At 43.2% G+C, this 22,522-nt stretch overlaps 1 protein-coding gene across 1 annotated transcript in view; it reads left to right on the forward strand.

Moving 5' to 3' along the window:
• FLT1 (fms related receptor tyrosine kinase 1) overlaps positions 1-22,522 on the forward strand; it is a 145,557-nt gene that overhangs the window by 116,865 nt on the left and 6,170 nt on the right. Inside the window, exons 18-29 of the mRNA XM_034758694.1 lie at positions 6,763-6,867; positions 9,411-9,524; positions 10,514-10,602; positions 11,170-11,329; positions 11,718-11,815; positions 12,325-12,447; positions 13,793-13,904; positions 18,519-18,618; positions 19,980-20,085; positions 20,181-20,323; positions 21,082-21,166; positions 22,100-22,191. Coding sequence (XP_034614585.1) covers positions 6,763-6,867; positions 9,411-9,524; positions 10,514-10,602; positions 11,170-11,329; positions 11,718-11,815; positions 12,325-12,447; positions 13,793-13,904; positions 18,519-18,618; positions 19,980-20,085; positions 20,181-20,323; positions 21,082-21,166; positions 22,100-22,191 — 1,327 coding nt within the window. The remainder of the gene's footprint in view (positions 1-6,762; positions 6,868-9,410; positions 9,525-10,513; positions 10,603-11,169; positions 11,330-11,717; positions 11,816-12,324; positions 12,448-13,792; positions 13,905-18,518; positions 18,619-19,979; positions 20,086-20,180; positions 20,324-21,081; positions 21,167-22,099; positions 22,192-22,522) is intronic.

A 22,522-nucleotide genomic window follows, 5' to 3' on the forward strand; every position in this document is an offset into this window, starting at 1 on the left:
TGTGTGCTTAAGTATCTTGCTGAATTGGGGCCTGAACAGAAACTGCCTGGCCCAAAGCGAGTTAAATCAATTCCCATTGACTTTAAAGGATTTGGATTAGCCTCAGAAAGGGTTAGCAAATTTGAGGAATTTTAACCAGAGTTCAGCTGCATTATTCTCTGCATCAGAGTTCTCAAAATGTGGTCACTTGACCACTGGTCTGTGGAGAGCTGGTAGCTCACATGGTACCGGGTCCTTCTTTTCATCTGCTAACCTGCACTAAAAGTCAATTAGATAGTTTCCTGATATTACTTTTCCATGTAAACATCTGTGGCTGTTGTCACAAGGATTATGTGTGGTCATAAATGGGAGGAGAGTTTGTCCAAGGCACAATCTGTATCTTAAAATGTGTTCCACACAATGAGAAAGTCTGAGAATCCCTTATCTGCTCTAAAATTTAATATAACGCAAAACAGAATTAGCTATCAATTCAAGTTGATTACCATGAAATCAAGATTATTGTTCAGAGGAAAAACACGTTTCTAGCATTCACACTGATTAAAGGGAGACTAGAAGCCATATGCTGCTTTAAATGGCAACGAATTTGTTTTCTAAGTGGTGGCTAAATAGTTTATCCCAAAATGGAAAATGGATTATTACTGATGAAGCCAATTAAAATTACTGATTAAACACAGTTTTACTGTGGATACAGGGGTTGTAGTGCCTTGGATTACAGCTTCATATTGGAGCACACCACCAATTGCTAGAGCCCTGCAAATCCGCGGGTATCCGCTTTATATCCGTGGACCATTTTTGAGGATAGCAGCTTGGATGCAGATACAAATTTTGTATCTATGCAGGGCACTGCATCTCAGACTCACCAGAATGGAGCGGCTGTCACACAGCCTGCAGGCTCCAGCTCAGCTCTCTGAATCACGCAGCAAGGAATAGCCCGCTGGACATTCTGGGAATTGTAGTCCCCAGCTTGAATGGACAAAGCAAGTAAACTACAACTCCCAGAAGGGAGTGAGCCAAGCGCCATTTTGAAAGAAGTGTGGTGTTGTAATTTAAATTAGTGGGCGGCAAGGGCACGTGCTATGAAGAGAGTAGTTTTCGCCACTCTCTGCCTGGGCCAGGTCTGCATGCATTGCAGCCCTCGCAGTTGCAATGGGGTGTCCAAGCCCTCCTCCGCACCCACTGGGAGAGTGTCACTGCACACAAGGGCCCAGGATTGTAACCTTCCTACTCAGAGTGGGGAAGGAGGTACGACAGGGGCAGAGCAGGTGGTGGGACAGGTGGCCCCTGGGGAGAAGTGGGGGTGGTTAGGGATTGGGGGCTTGCTGTGTGGTGACCTATGGAGCTGTTTAGAGCCCTGCAAATCTGCAGACAATTTTTGCGGCTCACGGATCGGATGCGGATACACATTTAGGCATTTAAGTCCAAAATTTAGAGCCTCAAAATCCTCACTCAGCTGCCGCCTAACCCTATAGCTGCCTATGATATTCCCCAGGGTACAGTCTGGGCTGATGGACAGCTGTGTCCTCTCAATTCTCCAACCTGGGGTGCCCTTTACAGTGCTTTGCTGTGAGAGCAACCACGTCTAGTCTGCCCACACACAGCCTCCAGCATGTAAATCACCCCCAGATATAAAGTCTGAGTGCCAGCCAACTATGAATTACACTGCTGGGCAACACCAGCGAAATTCCCAGTCCCAGACTTTTCCCCAGAAATGTGTGTCTTGTACTGCCCAGCATTCTCCTCCACAATGCAACCTCGTATAAAGTCCGTCATTTCATTAATAGAAAATGATATGCACAAACCTTGTTGTCTCAATTGAAGTTCCCCGAACACTTCAATCCAAACACACTGGTTTAGATAAAATGATAAAACAAGTGTATTATTAACTACAGAAAGAGATTTTAAGTGAATACAAGTAATGAGGCATAAAAGTCAGAATTGGTTACAAAGAAATAAAAAGTAAATTGCAGACTAATATCTAACTTAACAAGCTAAATGAATTCAAAGCAAAGGTTTCGCTCACCACATGCGTTAGCAGTCTTACTGGCTGGAATCCTTTCAGCCAGGACTCCTCCCCAAGTTCAGTGTTAATTTCCTTGTCCTTCAGGTGTTGTTGATACCATGAGTAGAGATGAAGGGGGAGAACATTTGGGGTTTCTGTTCTTCCCTTTTATCCTTTTCCTCTTCTTTGAGAATCATCTCCAGCTGGGGTTCAGGAGATAAAGTCTGGGGAGATGGAACTTCCAGCTGTTTCTTTGCCAAGATGTAAATTTCTTTCTCACACCCTTTTTCCTACCAAGTGATAGTCCATCTGATTTTGTTGATGCCTGGCTGAGGAATCAGTTTGCCTCTCGTCTTTGAAGAATCGGTTTGTGCCTGCTTTTCTAAACTTGGAATAACCCTCTGTAATGTTATACAGTAGAATCTTATAATTTTACATACAGTGTTGCCACACGTATTTTACCAGGACAATAACGATCAGCACATTATGAATTTTCACATGATACCTCACCAGGCATACTTTGTAAAAAATCCATTATAGTTTTGTAAAAAGGGTGAATGTAGGGATACAGACTGTCACACTGCCTAAATTCCCTAGGTGCCTTTCTTTCTAATGATAAAGTGCCATAGGTACCTAAAAACCTGTCAACTCCAGAATACCCCATAGCTCAGGTCACTCAACTGGGAGCTGGGACACCTGGGTTCAGTTTGCTGCTCCACTTCAAGGAGGGGGGAAGAAGAGGGGGATTTGAACATCTCTTACATTTTGGGTTAGTGTTCTAACCACTGGGCTAGAGTTGTAAGTTTTAAAGGAAGGTACCCCCTTCTCCTCTGGCATTTTGTACAAGGCCCAATCTATTGGGCAGCCTCTGAGCATGCCTTCTGGATCAGGCTGTGCAGGTGAGATAGGGGAATGTCTAGATGAGGATCCCACTAGGGCTTACAGGTGTGAGCTGGGTCAGCCAACTTTGTGCATGCTCAGCGACAGATTTTTAGGCACTTGAGGACTTTATCAGCAGAAATGTAGGCGCTCAGGGACTTTAGTTGCCTACAAGTTTAGGTGGCAGCTGAGCAGGGATTTTGAGGGTATGCATTTTGGATTTAAGTGCCTAAAGTGGTAGGAAGACACCTAACCCCCTTTGTAGATCTAGCCCTAAACCCTTTTGAGGGATTGGGTTTAGAAACTGGATGTAGAAAGCCCAGGTAGCTTTTTATTTTAAACAGCATTCTTGATCCTGAACCTACATGTTCTACAGAACCTGAGAGTCAGGTTCTGCCAGGGAGATGTGGACAGTTCCTAGTTTTTGCCAGTAGAAATGCAGCACTTTTTCACAAAGCTGGGAGGGAACATATACTTACTGGTTTTGCTGGTGCTGCAGATTTTTTCCACAGTGCTCTATTTCATGTTCTTCAATGCCCTTATGAAATATGCTATGTGCCTCCAACAGCCTCCTTTAAAAAATTGGACTGATCATTAGAATGTATAGATTTGTGTATATAACAGAATAGAATATAAAATATTTAACTATCAGGGCCGGCTCTAGCTTTTTTGCCGCCCCAGGGAGCATGTGGAGGGCAGTCAAGGCGGCTTGCAGGGGGGTGAAGGGCAGCACCCGCCCGCTCCCTCCGCCCATGGGCAGCCCTCCAACCTTGGGTTGTCTCTCCCGGCCGGGCAGGCAGAGCTCCTGGGGGCTACAGGAGGTGCTGGCTCAGCCGCTCCTTTAAAGGCGGCTCGGCTGGTCCAGGCTCAGAGCAGCGCGGGAGGTGGAGGCCGGTGCAGGCGGCAGGGAGTGGCACGTCCCGGGGAGCCCGGCGGCACGGTGAGCAGCGGGGATCACTAGTTCATGCCCCTGCAGGGCTGGGCTGAATGCCCCAAAATTGGCCAGAATGCTGCTCCTTACAATGTGCTGCCCCAGGCACGTGCTTTCTCGTCTGGTGCCTGGAGCCGGCCCTGTTAACTATGCAAAACTGAAGTACTTACTTTTACTCCATTTAAATGTACATTAAACCAGAAGTATTGCATCTGAAGAAGTGAGGTTCTTACCCACGAAAGCTTATGCTCCCAGTACTTCTGTTAGTCTCAAAGTTGCCACAGGACCCTCTGTTGCTTTTTAAAAAAAACAGTGTGCCAATTCCTAGACAAAAATATTTACTCCAAATTTTGATTTTCTAATATTTGGTTGTGTGGAATTATGTGTTTGTTTGTTTTTGTAAAATTCCAATGTTCTTGGCAAGTGATACGCTTACATCATAGAGCTGTTCCTTCGCTCTATCTTATCAAGGGTTGTCTTAGAAGTTCCTTATTTAAAATAGTTTTGACGGGGGACAGGGAGAACTGGGCTGGAAGGGTGGGTGGACAATTCCCTCCTTTCTGCTTACTCTCCTGGGCTCCTAACATCTGCAGAGGGATGTGCTTATGTGTGTCATTTTACAACTGTGGTGACCAAAGCAGTGGCTCGATTTTTGCATTGTCCTACCTGTTAAGACTAAAGGTCCAGAAACAGAGAGATCTTATGCAAATAATGCAATGTCTCAGTTTACATATTTGATGAATATACATTCTCCCTGTTACATCTTCTATCCTTTTATTTTGAATGAAAAAGTTGTCTTTATGTTCTACCCTTGTTCCCTCACCATCATATCAATTGTTCTACTACAGTCACAGGCATGCTGGAAAATCAGTAAAAATAAAGCTTAATGGGCATTAAGGGGCCTTTAACTCCTAGTGAAACTGAAGCAGAAATCAAGCTGAAGTTAAACACTTGGGTTTGTGATTTTTAAAAATATTATTTGCTGACGTCCTGTCACCTATTGGAACCTCCATCAGCCACTGAAAGAGGAGTGAGGAGCCCAGACCCCGCGGTGAAGGTGGAGGGAGAGGGAGAAATCAGTATTGCCAGCACCAAATGCTCAAAAATCAGGAGTCAGGTCCCCAAATATCCTGAGATTGACATCACAGTCATGAGGATTTTGGTAATAATAATTAATAATAAATGTGAGTTCTTTTTATTCGCCTTCTGGTCTCTGAGCCTTTAGGGTGTGCTCAAGTCGTGTTTTCAAGCTTTTCTCCACAACCACGAGGGCTAGAATCTGACTCTTTTTAAAACAAAAACAAAAAACAAAAGCTGAGATTCTCATACAAATTTGTGATTCCAGCAGCTGGGGCTTTAGAAAGAACACTGGATGTTGTGAGATTTGTCATAAAATTGCAGAAGCCGGCAACACCATCTCAGTCGCAGCACATAAAGTGCCATGGTGTCATCACTGATAGCACTGGAGCCCACCCAGGCCGTGAGCAGGCGTGACCCTGAGTCCCCTGGTTCCTCTAAGGGGAGCCTCTGCCTGGCTGCCTCTCTGGGGTCGAGGGGGCTGTTTTAGTCCTGCCTGCCCAGCTCCCTAAATCCAGGCCCTACTGTGCCACTGATGCTGGTGCTTATGCTGCCACCAAACGTGACGCTCCCTCTGTGACACCCCCTCCCCAGTGCACACGCAGGGTCTGTAAGGCACTCGGCCCCTATCTACTCCATCCTCTGCACTCAAGGGTCTGACAGGAGTTAACATGAGAGGCATCACCCACTTATTTCTGGTCTCTGTGCTCTCAGCAGGGTGGAGCAACCCTGAGAGACTAAGAGCATAGCTGGGTTGTACGTCTCGCCCCCACTTTGTGTTTACGTCTGCCTTGGGGGGGTGATGGAGGGGCTTCAGATTCCCTACAGGGAGCCCATATGAGAGCACCCAAAATTGGAACCCCCCCTGGAGAAATGGAATGGTCTGTGCATCCCACATTGCCGGAAGGCACATGATATGTGGGGGAGCAGGCGGCTCTCTGACACGTGCTGATCCTGCAGCACGAGGCCCAAAGCTGCCTGGAGAAGCAGGTGTGGTGGGAGGGGTAACTCAGCCATACTGCAGAATGGGGCGGACTGGCTTGTTTGGAAACCTTACGGTCACTCCCATGTGACCCAGTGTTTGTGGCTCTGCATCTCCTGTCACAAAGCCCCCGTGAACCTCAGCTCACATACATGTAAAGGTCCCATTTGTACAGCTGGTACCTTACATAAGGAAAGTGTGGCCTACAGAAAGGTTACCAAACAAAGCCTCAGCCAGCTGTTGGCCCAGTCTGGAGAGAATTAGGCTATGGCGCTAGGCTGTTTGGGCAGAATATAACTTACTCTTCTACAGCCTGATCCGCAGCCCAGCGAGATCAATGGGATTTGGATCAGGCCCTTACTACAGAGATAATAGTGCTGTAATGATGAGTACAAAACTTGGTTTTGTCAGCAAACTGCAGAGAGAGGCTCAGAAGCAAACATACATCCACTGATAAGAGTGACAAGCTGGGTGAGGTAAAATCTTTTATTGGACCAACTTCTGTTGGTGAGAGAGACACGTTTTTGAGCTACACAGAGCTCCTCTTCAGGTCTGTGTAAGCTGGAAAGCTTGTCTCTTAGCAACAGCAGTTGGTCCAAAAAAAATTATTACCTCACCCACCTTATCTCTCTAATCTGGGACCAACATGGTTATAACAATACTGCAAATACTGCTAAGAGTGGCATTTGTTTAGAGTCACTTTTTCTGACCACATTCTAGTTCACCTATGTGGGAGCCCATTAAAAAGTGACCATCGATCGTTATCTTTCTGTGAAAATATACTTAGGAAGATTTGCAGAGCTTAGTTTGTTATTCAATATGTATGAATGGTTTCAATGACCACAAGTTCGTTTGTTTACATATGCATATCTCCACAATTTGTTTTCTGTACAGGAAAGTCACTTGGATGTGGGGCGTTTGGAAAAGTGGTAGAGGCAGCTGCTTTTGGAATTAAAAATTCTCCCACGTGCAGAATAGTTGCTGTGAAAATGCTGAAAGGTATTGTGCTGCAGGGCTGTGTTGGAACATATACGGCAATGGTTACTCCCTCCCCCCGCTCCCCTGCCTTGTTCTGCGTGTCATTCAAAAGCAAGAGTTTATTCTGAACACCCACGAAGGCTGTATAGCTCACGTTTCACTTTAGATCAGATTTTTCAAGCTAAATGGCGAGCCCTTAAACTGAAACACAACTTCTAGTGAAAGTGCTGGTGAAACGTCCTGTGGGCCAGGGTTTCAGAAGCCCTCCACAGCTGGTTGCTGCTGCTTCTAAGCACATTTACAAATCTGGCCTCCACTAGTGCAAGCACCAGGAAAAATAAAAAGGGAAGAGTGGTTTGGGGGCTACAGTGTATCCCAAGAACACAGCCCATAGTACGATTAATAGTTTCATAAAGTTTAAGGCCAGAAGAGACCCTCATATCATCTAATCTGACTTCCTGAATAACGCAGGCCATTAAATTTCGCCCAGTTATCCCTGTATCAAGCCCAATAACATAGACTCATCGATTTTAAGGTCAGAAGCGACCATCATGATCATCTAGTCCGACCTCCTGCACATCGCAGGCCACAGAACATACTGAGAGATAGAGAATCTACCACTTCTTTTGGTAGTTTGTTCCAATGGTTAATCACCTTCCCTGTTAGAAATTTGTGCCTTATTTCTCCTTTCAACTCAGTTTACAGCCATTGCTTTTTGTTATGCCTTTCTCAGCTCCATTTACGAGCCCTTTAGCACTTAGTACTTGCTCCCCGTGAAGGTCATTACCTGCTAATCAAGTTGCCTCTCAATCTTCTTTTTGAAAAGCCAAACAGACTGAGCTCTTTAAGCCTCTCTCTGTCAGGCATTTTCTCCAGCCCCTAAATGATGTTTGGGGTCCTTTTCTGCACTCTCTTCAATTTCTCAGTGTCATTTTAAAAATGTGGATACCAGAACAGTGCACAGTCTCACCAATGCTGCATAGAGGTAAAATCACATCCTTACTACCACTCCCATTTATATTTCTAAGGACTGCATTATCCCTTTTTGCCATAGCACAGCACTGGAACACATGTTGAGTTGTTTGTCTGCTATGACCTTAAGATCCTTTTCAAAATCAGTTTTCCAGGATACAGTCCACTAATTCTGTAGGTCTGGCCTGCATTCCTAGTTCCTAGATGCAAAACTTTGCATTTGCCTGTATTAAAACACATTTTATTTGAATGGGCCTCTCTTACCAAGTGATCCAGGTCACTCAGTACGAGTGCCCTGCCCTTCTCATTTTTTACTACTCTGCCAATCTTTGTGTCATCTGCAAATCTGATCAGTCGTTTATCTTTACTTCCAGATCATTGATGAAAATGTTGAATAGCATCAGGCCAAGTACCAATCCCTGCAGAACCCCACTAGAAACACCCCATTTCAATGATAATTCCCCATTGGCAACCACTTCTTGAGATCTATCATTTAGCCAGTTCTTAATCCATTTAGCATGTGCCATATTCATATTGTACGGTGTTCATTTTGTAATGAAAATGTTGTGCATTACTAAGTCGAATACCTTAGTAGGGGGTGGTGCATTGCTGCTGTGCTTCATGGGAGCATCCTGGAGGAAGGAATTGTGGGTGAGGGTAATACAATTCCCTTCCTGTTCCTCACTGCTCCAGAGGTGTGGTAACTTTCTGCTGACCTACACCAGTAATAAACTACTGCCCACCCAGCCCCATGCCAACTCAGCAGTTCTGGTCAGCATGTTGGGTGGATGACTGGAGCCAAGACTTCACTCACTCCTCTCCAACCTGTAGTGGTGGGGAGTAAGGAGCTGTGCAAAGTCCCTTATCCCTGTGCACCTGATCCCAAAGGGTGGGTAGCCTATGTCAGCCAGCTCAGAATCTAACCCTTAGTAACAGAATGGATTGGCCAGCATGTGAATGTATGTGCTTGAAGATCTAAGAATAGTCAGCTGGATAGTCCATGGCTTTAGGTATAGCACTTAGGATTCTTGTGAAACACTGATTTTCAGCTCCATAATGCCAGTCAGGGATTTGGGAGAAGATATCTGTAGAATACCCATATCTGTCTGTCTATATGGCCTCAGCACTGCAGTATCTGAGCACCTCACACTCATGGATGTTATCCTCAGCACCGCTGTGATGGAAGGCAGTGCTATCCCCATTTGACAGAGTGGGGGCCTGAGGCACAAGGTGAATTAAATGATTTGCACGAGATCACACAGGAAGTCTGGTTTTGATCCAGGTGCTGATCCCAAGTCCCTTGAGTCGAGCCTACCAGACCAACCCTCCTACCCCTACACAGCACCAAAGCTGACCCAGCACACTGTTAAATATAATACTGGGAGGAAGTTAGCAGTGTCTAATTCTTTATGTGTCTCACTGCAATTAAAAGGCCGCTAGGCAGGGAGGAGTAGAAAAGAGAACACAAATACATGGAAGTGTATCCAGGGATGACAATTATTTCATGTGTAAAACCTGGACAATCGGTAGGTGGTGGCATAGATCCCCAAAAGAAACTATCTTTATACACTGGCATTATCTTGTGTTCGCAGAAGGAGCCACAGCAAGTGAATACAAAGCGCTGATGACTGAGCTGAAAATCCTGATACACATTGGGCATCATCTTAATATTGTGAACCTGCTAGGAGCTTGCACAAAAAATGGTGGTAAAAGAATTTGTACTGTGCTAAACGTGGATTGAGATATTCTCTGGATAATAGTCTTTTGACTGTGTCGGTTTTGTAATGTCGTCCCAGGGGCCAGCGGTTGGCTTGTTCTGTCAGTTTCACATGGATGAGCTCTGTCCACCCTCAGCTAAAACAAGGAGTCAGATTTATTCAAATAACTGCTTTTTTACACGTTCCTTTTGGTCTTAGTATTTAAAGGCTTGAATATAGGAGCATCCTAAATAAGGGACCACTTGTTGCCCTAAGCCCAGCAATTGAGATCAGCAGGACTAGAAATGCTGACTAGATTAAGTATCGTATAGGAAGGACAAGAGGCAGGGGATTTTCAGAAATGGCCACTGACTCTGAATTTTCATTCTTGAGATATATTGATACAGAGGGTATATCTACACTGCAATTAAAAACTCATGGCTGGCCCATGCCAGCTGACCTGGGTTAAGGGGCTGTTTAATTGTGGGGTAGACGTTTGGGCTCGGGCTGGAGCCCGGGTTCTAGGACCCTGCAAAGTAGGAGGGTCCCAGAGCTCAGGCTGCAGCATGAAACGTCTACATTGCAGCTAAACAACCCCTTAGCCCGAGCCTCACAAGCCCGAGTCAGCTGGCTTGGGCCAGCCACAGATGTCTAATTGCAGTGTAGGCGTAGTGTAAGTGGCCAGTAGGTAAGAAATCATTCCTTCTGGATACATCACCCTATTTTGTTTTAGTAGAGATGTGCTGGGGCTGCAAAATTTTAATGAGAACCCAAATTCAGGGTTTTGTGTTGGCCCATCCCTAATTTTCAGCACCGTTATTATTTTGTGAAGGTGTCCAGAGTCTTTCAGGCATGGATTCCTCTACATTAAAAAGTATTGCTAATTGTTATGCTGGGAACTGGGGCTAGTTGGGTGCAGGAGAGATTTCGCTGTTCCTCAGAACTCATTTCTTATATCTTATTTTACGCCACTGAAAATGTTCTTGACTTCTGCTCAGGGCCTCTGATGGTGATTGTTGAATACTGCAAATATGGAAACTTATCAAACTACCTGAAAAGCAAAAGGAATTTTTTCTTCCCCAACAAGGTAAAGAAGCAGATGCTTTGTATTTCAATGGGTGTCCTCCCTCTCTGCAAGCAAGATCATTCACGCTGAGCGATGGGTGGGTTTAGAGCTTTGGTTTATGGAACAGAAGCATAGGAAAAGCAGCGTGACCCCCTGATATCAGTGCTGACAGGAACATGCAAGAGATGAGGCTAGGAAAGTTTTCAAAGGTTTAAAACTATTTTTTTTAAATGCATGGAGAATACGAACATCAAGAATAAAAGATTGTGGATCCCTTGTGCCTCCACACCATACCCTGCAGTGGAATCTGCTGGTTTCACTCAGTTTAGTGGGTTCTTTCTTTGTCACAACCATGGGGCCCAATAGTGCCAACCTTATTTGCGTTGGTGGGCACTTAGTTACTGAGTAGTCCAATACCAGCCATTCTTGAGACCGTGCTTGCCTATGTGAGCATCACACCCATAGAGGGAAGAGGAAGATTTTAGTAACAGATCACAGATGAGACTATTTCATTGGCTGAACTGATTTCATTCATCCAGCTCCTGCAACTTTGACACAGTATCTCTTACTCCCTCTGTTTGTTTAAAGGATGCGTCATTGCAAGTAGAACAGATGAAAGAGAAAAAAGATATTGAGCTGGTGGAAGGCAAAAAACAAAGGCTGGCTAGTGTCACCAGCAGCGAGAGCTTAGCAAGCTCCGGATTTCAGGAAGATAAAAGTCTGAGTGATGTGGAGGAGGAAGAGGAGGGTAGGTATTAATTCCTTCCTGTTCCTACACAGTCTGTAATATTTTTACAATGTACTCTGCATCTCTGAAAATTTTTCCTCATTTATCACTGTAATAAACATCCATGGGAGATGCTCACAGCATCATGTCCAGAAGCTAGAAGTTTTTTAAAAAAAGATTATTTACTGGGTTACTTAATCTGACAGGAAAATGTGTGACTGTTTCTTCTTGACTCTCTTTATCTTTAGGAAAAATACTGGAGTAACAGAGTATAAAGCAAATACTATTTTTGTTGGTGGTGGCAGTGGGTTGATGTCCAAGCACCACTCTACTAAGAGTGAACTTACTGGTACCAGCGGCAGTTAGGAAAAACACCTTATTAACTTAGTATGTGTTAAATTGCTTCCAGATTCTGATGACTTTTACAAATGGCCCCTCACTATGGAAGATCTGATTTCTTACAGTTTTCAGGTGGCTAGAGGCATGGAGTTCTTGTCATCCAGAAAGGTCAGTGTTACCCTTTTGGATATTCCTCTCCAGCAGAATCAGACTCAGGAGAGGTGAAACTATGTCTATATTTTACTGACACCTTTCCTTGGCAGAACTCCCAAAGGAAGGGTGGCTTCCCTCTTGATGTTCTAAATATAAGCATGTGTTTATTCAAGTCTTCATACTATAAACACAGGATTAAGGTGGAAGATTGTGGATGAAGCTGATTCATTCAGAGAATTTTTTTTTCAAGATATATTAACAGAGCACAAAACTGTTTAATGCCTACCTTGGTAATATGTAACAAATTAAAGACTCATGACTTTTTGGTCTGGAAAAATGTTTGTTTGTGAAGAACTGCCCATTGTTTACGTAACTTCATATAAACTTTTGTCAACTTCCTTAAGAAAATATTAATATGATCTTTCGAATAATAATAATTTTTAAAAAAGGAAACGGAAAGATTCAGGAAATTTGTGGGTAGGATTAAGGAAATGCAGTTTGATTGTTCAACTGTTTTATTATAGTGTATTCATCGTGATCTGGCAGCCAGAAATATCCTTTTATCTGGGAACAATGTAGTGAAGATCTGTGATTTTGGCCTTGCAAGAGATATTTATAAGAATCCTGATTATGTGAGAAAGGGAGACGTAAGTCAACATTCGGTCTGTTTGTCCAGTTGTTCATAACATATCATTTTAAAGTGTTCATTAAAATAGTCTGTAAATGTTTACATTCCCTGCACTTAAAAGGGTCTGAAAGCTATCGTAGATTTTATGTGAAGATGAGCAATCCAGATGTGTTGTATATACAGTGACCATTTGCATCCTTAAAAACAATGCTCGGAAATGCTGACCATTTCACAGCTCTGGTCTTTTAATAGTTTACATGTTGGCATTTGTTTCTTGGCTAGCCTGACCAAGTAAGCCAGTCAAAGTGAGCTGCTTTCTTGAAAGCAATCATTTATGCCAAAAGGGGTCCGTGTCCCTCAGTGTACATGCACAGGGACAAATTCCGCTCTTAGTGACATTGGGCTAGATTTAGCATAACTGCACTGAAGTTGATGGAGTTGCGCCAGGAGTAAGTTTGGCCTCCCACCTGTAAAATCAGGCTGAGCTAGCATGTCTCTCTCTACCTGGGCTGGGAGGCTTGTTCCCAGCTGCAGTGTAGACATACCCAATATGGCCCTGATCATACAGTGAAAACTGTGCAGGCAAACTGTGCCTGCGCATATTGAAGTGAATGGAGCTTGGTGTGGCTTCTGGGATCCACCCACGTGGTTCTCTTGGCAGAATCAAGACTTATCTTACCTACCTTCCAGGAGTTAATGTTTGTAAATTGCTTTAAAGACTTAGAGTACTAAATAGGCACCAAGAATGATTGTTTGAATAACTGAAAATGTCTCCCTATTAAAAGGTAATAGGCTTCTCAGGGTACATCTACACTACAGGGGGGAGTCGATTTAAGATACACAAATTCAGCTACGTGAATAGCGTAGCTGAATTCGACGTATCGCAGCCGACTTACCCCGTTGTGAGGACAGCGGCAAAATCGACTTCTGCGGCTTTCTGTCGGCGGCGCTTACTACCACCTCCGCTGGTGGAGTAAGAGCGCCGATTCGGGGATTGATTGTCGCGTCCCGATGGGACGCGATAAATCGATCCCCGAGAGGTCGATTTCTACCCGCCGATTCAGGCGGGTAGTATAGACCTAGCCTAAGTTTAAATTTTTTTACACCACATAGAGTAGATGGAAAATTCATTTTATTTTAAATAGAAAAACAAATTACCTGGCAAAAGAGAGAATAAAATGTTCTAGTTGATTGAGTGCCCATTGTATTCTTGGTGTGCTCATTGTATTCTTGGTGTCTGTAAAACAATACAATAAAATCCTGCTCCGGTGTTAACTATTCACATGGTTATATATTTTTTATCATCTCTGGTTGAATTTTGTATCCACTAAAAGTAATTATCTGGCTTGTCCATTTTGTTACAGGCACGACTTCCCCTTAAGTGGATGGCTCCAGAATCCATATTTGATAAGATCTACAATACGAAAAGTGATGTGTGGTCTTATGGGGTATTGCTGTGGGAAATATTTTCCTTGGGTAGGTTTAAATGTATATTAGGGAAATTAGAGAATTAACAGTTAGGGTCTAATCCATAGCCCATTTAAATCAGTGGAAAAATGCCCGCTGACTTCAACTGGCCTTGGCTCAGTCCTTTGATCCTAGGTACATGTGATCTATGTTGTGTGTGTAGCTGTATGTTCAATTTCATGGAGAATCACATGAGACCAATGAACAGCCACAGGCAGCCAATGTAGCTGCACAAGGAGGATTTTAGCTATCTAAAACCCAAAAGGGACACATACAGGAAATGGAAGGAGGGGCATGTCACTAAGGAAGCATACATGGGAATAGCACGAGCATGTAGGAACAGAATCAGGACAGCCCAGGCAAGGAATGAATTGCAACTGGCAAGGAATGTTAGAGACAACATGAAGGGGCTCTACAAATGTCAGACCATAAAGAAAGATCAGGGATGGTGTGGGTCTGCTCCTCAATAGAGAAGGTGAACTGGTAACGGAAGGTGATAAGAAGATGGAGCTGCTCAATGCCGACTTTGCTTCAGTCTTCACACAAAAATAACATGTGACTGGATGGCTAGTGAAGTTATCATAGACAATGAAGGGGAAGGGATGCAGATCAGAATAAGTAAAGAACATGTCACAGATCTTCTGACCAATTCGAATGAATACAATTCAGCAGGGCCTGATGCTATTCACCCCAAGTGAAGAAATTAACTGAAGAAATCTCAGAGCCACTGGCAATAATATTTGCAAACTCATGGATGACTGGAGAAGGGTGAACATAGTGCCCATCTTTAAAAAGGGGGAAATGGAGGAGCTGGGGAAGTATAGACCAGTCAGCCTGAGATGCTACTAGAGCAATGTATAAAACATTCAATTTGCAAATACCAGAGATGCTACTAGAGCAATGTATAAAACATTCAATTTGCAAATACCTGGAGGATGAAGGAGTGATCACTAGCAGCCAGCATGGATTTACAAAGACCAAATCATGCCAAACCAGCTTGATTTCCTTCTTTGACGAGGTAACTAGTTTGGTGGATAAAGGGAATGCGGTGGACATGACATACCTGGACTTCAGCAAGGCTTTTGACATAGTCCCACACAGGGCCGACGAGAGGGGGGGGGAAGCCGGTACAAATTACCGGGGCCCAGCGGTCTGGAAGGGGGCCCGGCTTCCCCCCTCTCGTCGGTCCTGTTAAGCTGGTCTGCCCTTGCTGTGGGGCCCGAAAAAAATTTTTCACCGGGGCCCGAACCTGCTCTCGGTGGCCCTGGTTCCACATTACATTCTCATAAGCAGGTTGGAGAAGTGTGGGCTCAGTAGAACTACCATTAGGTGGATTCATAATTGGTTAAACAACCACAAACAGAATAACTGTTAATGGACATGTCAGATTGGAAGGAGTTCTCAAGTGGGGTTCCACAGGGTTCTGTTCTGGGTCCAGTGTTATTTAACATCTGTATTAATGACCTGAATGTAGGAATAGAGCGCATACAGTCAAATTTGCAGATGAGACAAAGCTAGCGGGGTTGCAAACACTTTGAGGATACAGCTAAAATTCAGAGGGATTTTGATAAATTGGAGAACTGAGCTATAGACAACAAAATGAAATTCAACAAAAAACAAAGGTAAGGTGCTACTCTTAGGGAAAAAAAACCAAATGCACAAATACAGGGATAACTGGAGGGCAGCAGCACTGCTGAGAAGGATCTGGGAGTTGTGGTGGATCACAATCTCAACATGAGTCTCCAATGCGATGCTGTTTCAAAAAAAGTAAATGCAATTTTGGGTTGCATTAACAGAGTCATAGCATGCAAGTCATGGGAGGTGATAGTATCACTCTGCTCGGCACTAGTTAGGCCTCAGCTAGAGTACTGTGTCCAATTTTGGTCACCAATGTACAGAAAGAATGTAGAGAAACTGGAAGGGATCCAGAGGTGAGTGACAAAAATGATCAAAGGGATGGAATGCAAGTCATATGAGCAAAGGCTGAAGGATATGTTAATTTGGAAAAAGAGGAGATAAGGGGGGACATTATAGAGGTCTTCAAATACTTAAAAGGCTGCCATAAAAAAAGATGGAGAAAAAAATATTCTCTCTTGCCACAGAGAGCAGGACAAGAGACAATGGATTCAAGCTACAGCTTAGCAGATTTAAATTAAATCTCAGGAAAAACTTCCTAACTGTAAGAACAGTAGGACAGTAGAACAGACGTGCCTAGAGAGGTTGTGGAAGCTCCTTCATTGGAGGTTTTCAAAAGGAGGCTGGATAGCTATCTGTCCTGAATGGTTTAGATACAACAGATCCAGTATCTTAGCAGGGGGTTAGATTAGATGACCCTTGTGGTCCCTTCTAACCCTCTGGTTCTATGATTCTAACTGAAATGTGAAGATACATACTTTGTAAGACCTCCAATAAATAATTGAATCTTGGTGCCAGGTTACAAATTACAACTAGATAACCGAAATATTTGAACAGTTTCTCCTTTATTTACCCTCCAAGACCATGGCTCAGAATTCCCCTATAGGTACGTCTATGGAATGTATGACAGCGAGTCTTAGAACCTGGGTCTACAGACTTGGGCTCACCGAACTCCACTAAAAATGGCTCTGTAGATGTTGTGGCTTGATCTGGAGCTCAGTCTCTGAAGCCCACTCCCACTCCTGAGACTTCAGATCCTGAGTTCCAGACCAACCCGAAATGTCTCCCCAGCTATTTGTAGCGCAGTAACCCAAGCCCTGCAAAGTCAAGTCTGGTGAGCTGGGCTCTGAGACTCTCTGTCACTCACTGCGAAGACATGCCCTATAAGATGACAGTTGATCCACTGAGGCGAACACAGCCTGATTAGTTTCAGGTGCTTTGTTTGAAAGGGAAACACAGAATTCTAGACTGAGGGCTTGACAGGAAAGTAAAGTCAATGTTTGAACATTTCATTTTAATATGTAAATACCCCTGGGTCTGTGCAAATAAGGCAAGCAGGATTTGACCCTCAGTGTAACTCTTAGGGCCCAGTCTTGTAGCCTTTTCTCCAAGAGAATGGTTACGCTGAAGTCTGAGACTATGCATGCAAGTGAACTCTGCAGCGCTGGTCCTTTGCTATGCACGTAATATTCCTGTAGGACATAACCATGATCCTGCTGAAGTGATTAGGAATGTGTAATTGACTTCACTGAGTCTAGGATTTGGCTCCAAATGATTTAGAATCCCCGAATTGGTTTTGACTTTTCCTTTGAGAGCAAATAAAAACCTAGTCAAAACCAAAAATGCCCCAATAAACAGAACCTCTTTAATTTCACTGTGTTGAGATGTGCTTAAAATGACACCGTCTATTTCCACTCTTTGAAAAATCTACCAGCCACAATTACCCTTCAGCAACACAATGCCAGCACTTCACTGTTCACAGCTGCTTCCTACTTACACTGGCAGGCGCGGATGAATGAACATTGAAACGGATGCCGTGGAACGAACTAGAGCGCCAAATCTGAAATAAAACCCCGATGTGAGGCAATGTTTTTTTAAGTGAAAACTGTAGGCTACAAAATCAATACTGAAAGGGAAACAACGGCATTCAGAAGAGAAGAATCTTAATTGGGTCCAACACAGAGACTGACACAACAGTAGAGGAAACAGTCCCAGGCAGTCCCTCATCCAATCATTGACTAGTTTGAATACACGTTGTTGGCAGTGCTGCCGACTCTGGTGTTTTTATGGCAATGTTTGGTGTTTCTCTCAAAGCCCCAGCTCCTGGACTCAAGTAATTATTTGAGAACCTCAGCTTTCATTTTTTTAAAAGTAAGTTCCAAAGTCTTTTTGGTTGTGGAGAAAAGTTTGAATGGCCCGAGTGCACCCTAAATGCTCTCAGAAACCAAAAGGCAAAGAACCCAAATGTTGCTGTATTTTTTTTTTTTTGTAATCATGATTGATAAACCAATGTCATGATTTTTTAGGCTGACTTATGCTGTGTGAACATTTGGAGTTGGTGAGACTGTGTCTATTAGAATTTAGGGCAGTATTTGTATATATTGAGGAATCTAACAGTTCTTAGGTATAAAGCGAAGATAAATCACATTTCCTTTTATTAAGTATCTATTTTAAAACTGAATTGCTCTTGTTTCCTTTAAATCCAGCCAAGTGCTGCTAACACTCATGGATCTGATCCTGCAAGAGCCTCAAAGACCCAGACCCAGAGCTTCAAAGATATTTAGCCTCCTCACTTCCATTGCTGCCAACAGCTTGGGACATTGATTTCAATGGAAGCGAAGATTCTAAAATACCTTCGAGCAGGGCCAGCTCTAGTTTTTTTGCTGCCCCAAGCAAAATAAATAAATAAATAAATCCCTCCCAGAGCAAAGTGCCGTCCCGGGAATGCTGCCATGCCGCCTCTAGAGTTGTGCCTCCCCAAGCACGTGCTTGGTTTGCTGGTACCTAGAGCCAGCCCTGCCTTAGAGGATCTGGGCCTAAATGCCTGTAACTTGGGTTGGCATCCATGGGAGTTGAAGGCACTTGGTGTCTTACAAGATCAGGCCCCTTGACTATGTGTTCAGTGGTATAACACTAGAACTATACATGTATAGACACTTACTCTACCTACCTCGGTCCAAGTACTGATTCATACACTGTTACCTTTAGGTGCTTCTCCTTATCCAGGGGTGCAAATAGATGAAGACTTCTGCAGCAGATTAAAAGAAGGCACAAGGATGCGGGCCCCAGAATATGCAACATCAGAAATGTGAGTTTACTTTTCCTATATGCAGAGCCATGCAAATCCGTGGATTTCCACTTTATATCCATCCAAGTTCGATAATGATTAACATATCTGCTTGAGAAGCACCATACAAGTGCCAAGTATTATCATTTTATTAATTTGGGCAGTAACAGTTCAAGCATCCCCCCAGCTTTTCTGGAGACCACTTCTAACAGTAAGGGAAGGCGAAAGGGTCTCCAGGCTTTTTTAGTCCTTGGCCTTTCTGCGGTTTTCAACTGTGCAGACAACAATCCATTAGGAATTGGACTAAAAGTGATGACTCATTTTACATAGGTCACCAAATTGGTCATCAAATGATAGCAACTTTTGGTCTCTGCCTCGCTGGGTAGATGACCTAGAGATGAAAGGCTCCATACACTGTTACTAATCACCTGAGCCTTTCAGAGCCCTGATTTCATCTCAGATAAAGATGAGAAATGCTTTCAATAGATACAGTAATTGACATTTAGACAATAGAGTCCTATCAGAGCACTTGGCCTATGTAATCTTTAAACAAATGCTCTGCACTTGTATCTGATGAATGAATAATACAAGAAGTCACAACATACTAGGCCTGTGAGAATTTTTTTTTTTTTTATCATGTCAGTTCTGGATGAATCACAGAAATCAGAATGCACTTTCATTCTGCACGTCTGTCATTTGGGGAAAGCACAGACATCGGATGCATCGTGTCTCCCTATGCAAAAGGAAATAGAATGAAGGTTTTTATGGTGCCTTGTCCACATCCCACGTACTGAGATCATCAACAGGACTCTAAATAGCAACAGTTACAAAAAACGGCAGAAGGCCGAGTAAAAGGATACACACCAGACTTAATCCTCTCTGGAAGTGTAACCTACTGGCTAATTTTATTATCCTACTGACACTTAAGAACTTTTTTGTTGTTTCAAATATTTTATTGCAGGAAGGAAAACTAGACTTGACCAATACAAGGAAGTGAGACATTCATATGAGTCATCTTACGGTGCCTTCCATTACCAGATAATAAATGCTCCATACCATGGTTTAAAGCTGTACTAGGAATAAAAAAAATATCTGTTAGGAGCTGTTGGTTAAATTATCCTCTGATTGCCCCCAAGGAGGAGTCTTTTTCTGAAGATTGGCTCTTTTCTTTTCAATAACAGTCCCTGGTAATGCCGGACATCTTTCTTGTTAAAATGCAGAAATCCTTCTGGCTTTTCCCAAATTAATGCATTATGAGGAACAATAATTAAATCTAGTGACATGACACTACCATAAAAATCCTGGAGCTGTTTGATATGCCCCGGTGAGGAACGTATCGTGCGTTACCACAAAATGTGCTCATTTTGTTTTTATTTTCCCAGGTATCAAATCATGTTGGACTGTTGGCATGGGAACCCCAATGAACGACCAAGATTTTCTGAACTGGTGGAAAGGTTAGGGGATCTGCTTCAAGCAAATGTGCAACAGGTACTGAACTAAATGGCATCAATATGTTACTGTATATACACTAGCTATATCCTGGACTGTCTTTATTGTAATTAAATATATTTTTGTGTTTTTAGGATGGCAAAGACTATATCCCTTTGAATACTATATTTACAGCAGATAGCAGATTTGCATACTCAAGTCCCACCTCAGTCAACTCTAATTTGAGTGAAGATATTTCAGTTCCAAAATCAAACTGTGAAAACACTGAAAATGCTGGGTAAGAGAAAAAATACCAAGAGTTTTTTTTTTATATTAACTATGTAGAGGAAACTTCTCCTCAGGCATGATTTGGATTAGGATGAGAAAACAATTAAAAATCACCCTGAACTTTCTGCCATCTCCATGATCTGACTCAAAACTTTACTTTTTTTAAATAAGATCACCCTTAATTAGTCTCTTCCTCCATGCATTCTGAAATGGCATCTGGTCCTTCCCTGCCTCTCCATGAATCTTGCACTACCTCTGTATAACCCTCCAATAGGTGCCCCCACTACATTCCTTCCCATCACCATCTGCCACTGATTTGAAAGTCTACCTGCTCTGGAGCGTGCAGTGCATTCTGAGGTAGATAACCCCCACATTATCAGTTGTGGATGAGGGCCAGCAGAGGCTGCTAGAGCTTCTGAGCTCAGTAATGAAATCTTCAAAGCTAAGGGAGTGATATATGGACACAGTCACGCAGAGAGGTATCTACTGGTAGATTGTGGGGAGGGGAGAGATGATAAAAGACCTGGTGAAGAGGGAAAAGGGGAAGCCTTCCCTCATGGCCACTGAATCACAAGTTAATGAGTGTTTACATACAATGGGTTTCGTATGTAAACCATTTAGCCATCAAACAAGTAAATACATTTTAAAATATTAAAATGAAAGAACAGTCCCTATTTATTCACAACTCATTTTATTGCATAGCCGCTGAGGTTTCCTAAAAAAAACACCCTCTTGATGATATCTGTCTTCTGCTTGTTTGTTGAATAGATACATAAACACCTTCAAAATGAAGCCACCCCAGAGGGTAAATACCTTTGAAGAGCTTTCGCCCAAGGATACCTTTGTATTTGATGTAAGTGATACTCCAAGTACAATGAACAGTATGTTCTTTATTCATATATTTATATTTAATTTTTTGTAAAAGGGGCATTTAGTTTGTCCATGTGTCTGTGCAGTGCAGCATTGTCTGCTCTTAGAAGTTAGGTTGTTTATAAACAATATTATAATAGGCGAAGATCTGAAGAAAGAAAATGAAGAGCAGAATGGACCACCGAGTTCCATAACATGGCCTGCAACCACCTTCTCCTTTGATATGAAGGTGTAGTCAACAGACTAGAGAATCTGGTGTCCTGTGTTCCATCTTCATCTGAGCAGCCTGACCATGCAGAGTGAGATTTCTAGTTTTGTGGTTGCACTTCTGTATCAGTAAAGAAGAAAGCAACTGAATTCTACTCCATTTTAGGCAAGCTAACTAGAAGCCTGGTAAGCTGGCAATATGTCCCTCTATGAGGCAACATTTGCCTCCCCGCTCCCTAAATTATTAGGCCTTGTGGAGTTGTAGAGAGGTAGATGAGAGACAGGAGCAGGGTGAATGACGGGAACGTATATGAATTAAACCAAACCTTTGAAACGTTTAGGGGATGGACTGAGGTTCAGCTCCACGCTCAGGTTTGCCATATCAATTCCCCCATCCCCGCTGCTGCTGTCCCATGGGCTGGCCGCACGGATAGCTGACCAAACACAGTGAGTTGGATTGCTGGAAACAGAGCTGGACACTTCATAGGTGTTTTTGTTTAAAACGTTGCAGCCGTGTTCATTTCATGTGTTCATTATTGCCACACAATGGGTACCCATTTTCAAAAGTAACATAGGCACTCAGAAGCCCAGATCTCATGGAAAATCAACTCCTAAGTTGGTTTTGAAAATTTGACCCAATAAGAATGTGATTCTTTTAAAAATTAACTTTTTTTCATTAAATGCCTAATAGGCTTTTAATCTTTTTCAGGATTATCAGGCAGACAGTGGGATGGTGCTGGCTTCAGAAGAACTGAAACGCTTTACTTGGACAGAGAGCAAACAAAAGCAAACGCTTTTTGGGTCTGTGTTTCATGCCTCTTTCTTGTCCTTTACACACGCACACACAAAATAATATCAAAGAGGGTCTTGCATGTTTTTGTGCTGAATCGCACTTGACAGAACAGTCTGACACTCTGTAAATAATTTTGTTGGTGATCATGTTGTGTGACTGGTTTATTTATTCGGTACCCAGGACCAGATCATCCAGGAACCTGACAGTAAATTACAAAAGTCACCTAGATGCATTTGCACTGGCCTCATGTACTAGTTCTACATTTGATGGACCAAGTGACCCAGGTCACTAATCCCAGACTGATGGCTGCAGGAAACAAATTCCAAAGATCAAGGCCTT

The sequence above is a fragment of the Trachemys scripta genome, chromosome 1 (assembly GCF_013100865.1).
Source record: "Trachemys scripta elegans isolate TJP31775 chromosome 1, CAS_Tse_1.0, whole genome shotgun sequence".
NCBI classification, from domain to species: domain Eukaryota; kingdom Metazoa; phylum Chordata; order Testudines; family Emydidae; genus Trachemys; species Trachemys scripta.